We start from the raw sequence: 7,917 nt of genomic DNA, 5'->3' as shown, positions 1-7,917 counted from the left end.
TTCCTAATTTCGACAATGTGTCAATGTAAGAGAGCCCATATTTGTTGTCTAACATATTCTGCTGAATTTGTATATTCATGATTTTAATATAGGTCTCCAAGAAAATAAAAGATATTATACATTTTCGTTATAATAGTTATTTTTTAATTTTCAATTTTCAACAAAACAGAATCATTAATGCAAACTTTAGAAATCAGGGAAAGACATAAAAGTAAATGATCACCTCTAATATCACATCTTGAATGACACTCTCAAAATGTGTTAATTTACTACTGAGCTACTTCATATAAATATATATATGTATATATGTTAATTGCTATAAAGTCTTGGCATATTTTAATTAAGTTTTGTATTTTTAGGAAAGGGTCTACAGGGTGTTCAGGGTCTCACTACTAGATCAGACTTTTAGTGTTCTGCCTACTTACAACCTCTCAAGTGCTGAGGTTACAGGCATGCACCACCACGCCCAGTCTTAATTGCCTACTCTATGCACCCTGGGGGTAGGACTGGCATATCAGGCCCAGGGATCAATCCTCCAGCAGGTGCTTTAAAACTGCTGAGCTTTTTGGACAATTCTTTATTTTTGATTATCATGTAATACTTATACCTATTAATAGATAAAATGTGATTTCCTTTTTTATTTTGTATCAGGAATTTAACTCAAGACCTTGAGCATGCCAAGTAGGCACTGTGCTCCTGACCTAACTCCTCAGCCATAATATTGCAAAACAAGCACCAATGATGATTTATTAGGGTAATTAGCAGTTCCCTCTTCTTTTCAATTCTTTATTTTGAGTGTTTGAGCTCTTCTATTCTGCATCTTCAAAACTAATTGGTTAATGTGAGCTGTGGCCAAACTAAGTGGGATGTAGAACATCAGAGTCACATAGCACCTCTGTTTTCCCCTGATAATTTCTATTCTATATTTCCCATTGATATTTTGAGCTTACACATATGAGAGAGAACAACATGTAGTATTTTCTCTGGATTGTATCACTTAACATATTATCGTCTACTTTTATCTGTGTTGTCAAGGATGAGGAAAAACAAAATTTCATGCATGTGTTTTACTACAGGTAAAAATAGCTACGAAAAGTTTATGTGAAGATTTTGCACTTTATTCTCAAAATATACATATAAAACCTATATTTTTCAAACACTATTTCATGTTTATTATCACTAACATTTTACCTCTAGTGTGCTTACATAATTATGATTAGGTTATATAGATTTTTATGGTTCCCCACCCTAGGACAAAAAATCTATTTTTTCTGAGTGTCCTACATCTTGTAAAATTCTTTGAAGTTAGGAAAATAAGGTATTTAATTAAGAGAGGCTTTGAGATTTCTATTTGTTAATAAAAAGAATAACCTGTGAAATGCAAGGGGCATAAAAAGGTAGAGCTTGGAACTACTTGATTTTCCATGGTTCTTTGCTCTCTCTTTCTCTGCAGAATAAATATATATTTCTGGAGTTCTTGTCCCCCACACTCAATGCATGGAGAATAAAAGGAATGTGACTGAGTTCATTTTAATTGGTCTCACACAGAACCCCAGAATGCAGAAACTAGTGTTTGTGACCTTCCTGGTTCTGTACATGGTGACACTGTCTGGCAATCTTCTCATCATGGTCACCATCAGCAGCAGCCAGGCTCTGAGCTCACCCATGTATTTCTTCCTGAGCCACCTTTCCTTGATAGACACAATTTATTCTTCTTCTTCAGCTCCAAAGCTGATTGTGGACTCCCTTCACGAGAACAAAGCCATCTCCTTTCATGGTTGTATGGCTCAGGTCTATGCAGAGCACATTTTTGGTGGTACTGAAATCATCCTACTGACAGTGATGGCCTATGATCGCTACGTGGCCATCTGCAAACCTCTGCACTACGTGACCATCATGAGCCGCAAGCTGTGCATTCTGCTTGTGGGAGTGGCCTGGACTGGAGGATTTCTGCATGCAACTATTCAGATCCTGTTTACCGTGTGGCTGCCATTCTGTGGCCCCAATGTCATAGACCACTTTATGTGTGACTTGTACCCTTTGTTGAAACTTGTGTGCATGGACACTCACACCCTTGGTCTGTTTGTTGCTGCCAACAGTGGGTTTATCTGTCTGTTAAACTTCCTCCTCTTGATGGTGTCCTATGTGGTCATCCTCCGCTCCCTGAAGAACTACAGCTTGGAGGGTAGGCGCAAAGCTCTCTCAACCTGTGTATCTCACATTACAGTTGTTGTCTTATTCTTTGTGCCCTGCATCTTTGTGTACTTGCGTCCAGTGACCACTTTGCCAATAGATAAAGCTGTTGCTGTCTTTTATACTATGGTTGTACCTATGCTAAACCCTTTAATCTACACTCTCAGAAATGCTGAGGTAAAGGGTGCCATGTGGAAGCTCTGGAGGAGAAAAGTAACTTCAGAAGAAAGTTAAAAATGGTCATTGAATATTGCGTAGAATGCTAACAGATGTGATTTAATTGAACTTGATCGACAGATGAAGACATCAAGTGTAATAAGGATTATTGTAGTACTTTCATATAGGTAAGCACTGAAGTATAATATGGAGTTATTCTTTCCCATCGCATACTCTTGTCATAGCTACTGCTTATTGATGAACAAATATTTATAAATAAAATGAATTTATGCAACATCTCTATAAGCTCCAAAGTGTGAATCTAAAATATTGCATTGATTTTAAAATAATATTAATATAATGTTGAGTTATTACTACTTTTGATTAAAAATAGCATGCCTCATGTTATTCTCTTAATTTGGACTCTGACCTCCACTCTATAAGAAATCTGTTGTTCTCTCCTTATATAGAACAAGAGATAATGTTTATCTAGAGTCTATAAAAGTGGCCTTTTCTTCCATATTGTATGGCTCAGGATCCAAGCAAGAACACACAGATTTCCTGATATGAACAGGAATGTTTATGTATAATTACTAGGTATACCAGAGGATTAATAATAGTGGCTTAGATAGTGCATAGAATTGAAAGACGTGTATCTAAAGAAGGTATATGTTTTGATAATAGTTGCCTCCTCAAGGATAGAATCCTAATACTTGGGAGAATGTGGTTGTTGATCATTCAATGGTAAAGTTCATTGTGTCTTCTTTGGTCAGGTCAAGTTTATAGCAGATGGACAGAAGCTAGGATACAATAAACCACCTGGTACTGGAAAACTGAGAACCTTGCAGCATAGGGTGACAGTACGGTTTAATATGGCTTCACTGAACAACCAACAGTGACTTTGGTGGACACATAAATTGGGGAGGATCTGGATCAAGAGTAAAGGAAAACATCACACCATGGTGTACAAAGGCAAAGTTGGGAAACTAATAGATGGGGTTTTCCATGGAATCCACTGGGATCTGTCAAGAGATGCCACTGAGACCCAGCGAGCAATTGTTAATGAACTGTGAGGAAAACCTGAAGATGGTGAGCACTATTGAATATCTCCTCATGCTTCAACATGCATGCGTGCATGAACACACACACACACACACACACACACACACACACACACACACACACACGGACGCTATATAATCAAAGGAGATGAAAACAGAAACATGTTTTCAAATCAGGAAGAGAGATCTCATTCACTGTGTTGTAGTGACAAAGATGAATATTTTAACTGATTCAGTGCAAAAGAGAAATGCTGACAGGAACCATCATCATTGACATGGTGCAGGAAATGAAAGATATGTTTGGCACTGAGAGGAAATTGATAACTTGGACATAAATTTTGTCCTTAATATTTACATATCCCAGGATAGTGAAACTCAGTATGCCAGTAGTCAACCACATATCATGACGGAAGCAGAAACAAAAATATATACTGACACTTGTGAACTAAGCAACTGCACTGAAGATGGCAATTTGCAATAGTAGGTTCATGCTTGGAGTGCCTGTCATTCTGGTCTTCTGAATATAGGCTGCTTGTCATGACATGCCAGTTCCTTCTGTGCTGTCTCTCGGGTAGAGGACTGTTCCAAAAGAAGGGGGTGGTGAATGAAGGCAGGAGACAGGAAAAGGAATGTGGTGGGACTGTCCTGCTTCAAGGTTGTATATGGTTAGATTTTTGGATTTACGTGTAAACAAAAGAATTATATAATTCTTTATGCTTTTTTAAAAAATATATTCTAATGTTTAAATGTTTTCTTATCATATTCTGTATGGACTTAAAATTCAACATATCAATACTTGATGAAAAATACCTGTTCCATGTTATGCCTAAGATGTTTGATATTCAGATAGATAGTGAGGTTAAGTTTGACAGCCTAGGTTGTATGGTAATAACAATAAACTTCTCTTCTGGAGGGTTAACAACTTAAGTTTGCAGACCAAAATTAGACAAAAAGGAGGGCCACAAGGAAAGCCAACATTTTGGCCCTAGTCTTCCATGGTCAATTAAGACTCAGGACGTATGAGAACTTGTACTGTAACGTCACCTAACTCGGTAGTGTCCCAAATTTTCTGATCAAGGAGATTATGGGGTCAGAGAGGAAAGTAATCAATGATGTAGAGTGTGCCTAAGGAGAGTCACATGGAGAGAAAACATTCTCTCATGCTTTCACAGAGAGCATATTGGCCAAGCAATGGCCGTGACTCATCCACATGGCTGACACTGACAAAGGATCTACAATCTGAGGTACAGGATCTCAGGATAAATCCTGAGGGAATTTCACTGACCTTATCTGACCCCAAAGCTATAACTTTTGTTGCATAGGTCTTGCTTTATCTTCGTCTTAACCATCCAGCAGAAAAGTATAAAAATGAAGTATAAGAAGTAAAGTAATGGTGTTATGTTGAGCTGTAGGGGACTCAGGTCAACAATTTCTGACATTGCCAGTGAAGCGGAAGACCCAATACTTTTATTGAGTTAACACACCTATACTATTCAAATAACAGAACTAAACAAAAAAGGAGGATACAAATGAATGTCCATTTTGTATCCATGTATTCAAAATGGTTAGAATAGATATATAGTTACATTTTCTTAATGAATAGAGGGATTTGTTCTAATAGTGTTTGTAAATAGGATATCACGTCCGCATCTTGTACAGTAATTAACTACTAAGATGATTGTATGCAATGTGTAATTATTGATACTGTCCTATCAATTTGGTTTGAAACTCTCATTGCTATTTGTTTCTCAATAAAATTATGAGAAAAAAAGAAGAAACAAGATATTTTCTGAGACATGTCTGTTTGTTCTACATCGTATTTCTAGAGGAGATCTAAGTAAAAGTTGGATGTCTTTCATAAATACAATGTTTTTCTATTTTTTTGAGATAATTAATGTTGCAGCGATCCTCCTGCTCAGTTTCCTGAGAGTTTGGATTATAGGAGTTTGCCATCATGTCCAGCATATGCAATGTTTTAATTTTTCGATTGTGAAGTGTGGATTCTCATGGAGAAAAACAAGAGATTTGCCATCTGAAATGATGACAATTAGAATCCACTGGGGTGATATAATTAAAATTCTAGAAGATAAAGACTCTCCACCAAGGATTTATTCTCCAAGAAAGTATTCTTCAGAAATCCAGGAGAGTCTAAGGTACTTACAGGGAAAGCCAAAGTCTAAATGAAACAGCACCATCCCCAACATTAACCACATCAAGCATGTGTAGGCTTCACTAATAAGAGGTGTATTCATAATAAAGCATGTATTTCAGGCTACAATGAAGTGACTCTAGATTGTAACTCAATACATATGGAGATATCAAAAGTCCTGGCAGAGGTAACCACATAGGTAAAGAACAATATGTGTATATTTTGCTTTATTACATTTCTCTCTTATCTGATTTAAAGAACAACTTCATAAGGAAATAATTATAGTTATGTGTTATTGAGAACACAATGTATAAAGATGTAATTTGCCAAAAGAACTGGGAACATCATGCCATAGTGATATATGTACACCTATGTTTATAGCAGCACAATTTATCATAGCCAAATCCTGGAAACAACCAAAGTGCTCACCCTTTGAGTAATGGATGAGAAAGATGTGGCACTTTTATACAGCACAGCATTACTGAACTATAAAGAAAGACAAACTTAAAACTTTATAGGTAAGTGGATACAACTAGAGGCTATACTCATAAGTGAAATAATTCAGAATCACATGTGTAAATATATTGTCTCCCTAGTGTAATAGCCTAAAAGAATAAGTAAAATCTGAAAGACATCATAAAGACAGTAAAACAGAAAGAAACAGAGATTAAGAATTAAACAATGAAGATGAGAGAAAGAAGAAAAGTCAGGAAAAAAGGAAGAGGAAAAACATCAAAGTATACGTATATATAGGATGACTGAGATGATTGCACTAATAGTTTCCATCAGCTTTTTGAAAATAGCTGTTAACATTCAGAATTTTCACCTTGACTAAAGTGTGTTGATGTCTGTGATCTAGGCAACTATATCAAGGACAGCAATGTGTCATACAAAAACCATGGTTGAATGCCTCTCATCTTGGTCTTCTAAATGTGTTCTGTTTGTAGTGTCTTTTCTTTTTCAGTACTGGGGATCAAACTTGGGACCTTGCGCTTGCCAGGCGGGCACTAGGCACTTATGCCACTTAATATAGCTTTTTTTCTAATATCTTATCAATTATTATTATCATTTTAAAATTTTTTCTTATTTTTGAAAGAGTAAAAATTAGAAATAGAGCATTGGCTAAATAGCTCAGTGGATTAAAGCACCTTCAAGCAGGTGCAGGGGATGGGGGTTTGATACTATTTTTCTTTGCGTTGCACAGATTTTCATAAGTTGTATCTGCATTATAATTTTTCCTGCCATTCTGGCTCTGCCCTGGGGTGTGATTGAGTCTGGGCATGGTGGTGGGAGCCTGTAATGCCAGCACTTGGGAGGCTGTAAACAGGAGAATCACTATGAGTCCGATCTAGTAGTGAGACCCTGAACACCCTGTAGACCCTTCCCTAAAATACAGAAAAAAATTAGAATTAAGGCAGATAAGTATAAGTGATACAGAATTTCACATAACAAAATAATATAAATTTCACGGTATTTGTAATACATAGAGTTGTCTTCCAAGAAGTTATTCATATTACCAGATACACACATGTAAAATTGGAAGAAGAAACAGAAAGAAGTGTATAAGAAAATAAGAAGAGGATAGTGCAAACAATTGAAAAAAGGAGATGGGAAAAATCAAAGTATTAACTGCTTCTTTCCTTAGACCAGCAGAAATGCACACTGCAGTTATCCAAACCATCCTGCTTAATACATAAATGAATCTCTTTCCCCAATCCCTCTACTGCACTTTTCCTCAACTCACTAACTCTTTCCTTTTGAATAAGTTCATGTTTTTTTCCAAGTATCATATGCTTCAGATTCCATTTTTCTCTTTCGGGTTTTCACACTAAGAAAACAATACGATATTTGTACCTGTGGGTCTGTTTTATTTCACTGAAGAGTATGTTCTCTAGTAGCATCCATTTACTGAAAAACAGTCAAATTTACTGTACTTCATACCTGAATAATACTCCATTGTGTAAAAATACCACATCTTCTTTATGCATTCCCCAGTTGATGGGCATCTGTGTTGTTCCCAGGATTTAGCTATGACAAATTGCACAGCTATTTGTTTCCATGGGTGCATATACATCGCTGTGGTAGGAGTTCTTCTGGAAAAATACCCAGGAGGGGAACAGCTGGCTTGAATGGGATCTCTAATCCTAGCTTTTGAAGGAATCTGAACATTGGTTTCCATTGTAGTTGTACTACTCTGTACTCCCACCAACAGTATAGAAGGGTAAATTTTTCTCCACAGCCTATGCAGCATTTGATATTGACTTACTTTTTTTTTCTTTCTTTCTTTCTTTCTTTCTTTCTTTCTTTCTTTCTTTCTTTCTTTCTTTCTTTCTTTCTTTCTTTCTTTCTTTCTTCTTC

At 36.4% G+C, this 7,917-nt stretch overlaps 1 protein-coding gene across 1 annotated transcript; it reads left to right on the top strand.

Moving 5' to 3' along the window:
• The first annotated feature begins 1,485 nt into the window (after window positions 1-1,485).
• LOC101591529 (olfactory receptor 4C12) lies at window positions 1,486-2,427 on the top strand. The gene has a single exon (XM_004648118.2). The coding sequence runs from the start codon at window positions 1,498-1,500 to the stop codon at window positions 2,425-2,427; it is 930 nt and encodes a 309-aa protein (XP_004648175.1). The 5' UTR covers window positions 1,486-1,497.
• The last annotated feature ends 5,490 nt before the right edge of the window (window positions 2,428-7,917 follow it).

This window comes from Octodon degus, unplaced genomic scaffold (assembly GCF_000260255.1).
Source record: "Octodon degus isolate 3935 unplaced genomic scaffold, OctDeg1.0 scaffold00354, whole genome shotgun sequence".
Taxonomy (NCBI): domain Eukaryota; kingdom Metazoa; phylum Chordata; class Mammalia; order Rodentia; family Octodontidae; genus Octodon; species Octodon degus.
Note: the sequence above shows the minus strand (reverse complement) of the source record. Positions and strands in the feature narration are given on the sequence as shown.

Coding starts and splice junctions, on each gene's coding strand:
- LOC101591529 (XM_004648118.2), top strand. CDS start 1,498: ATGGAGAATAAAAGGAATGTGACTGAGTTCATTTTAATTGGTCTCACA.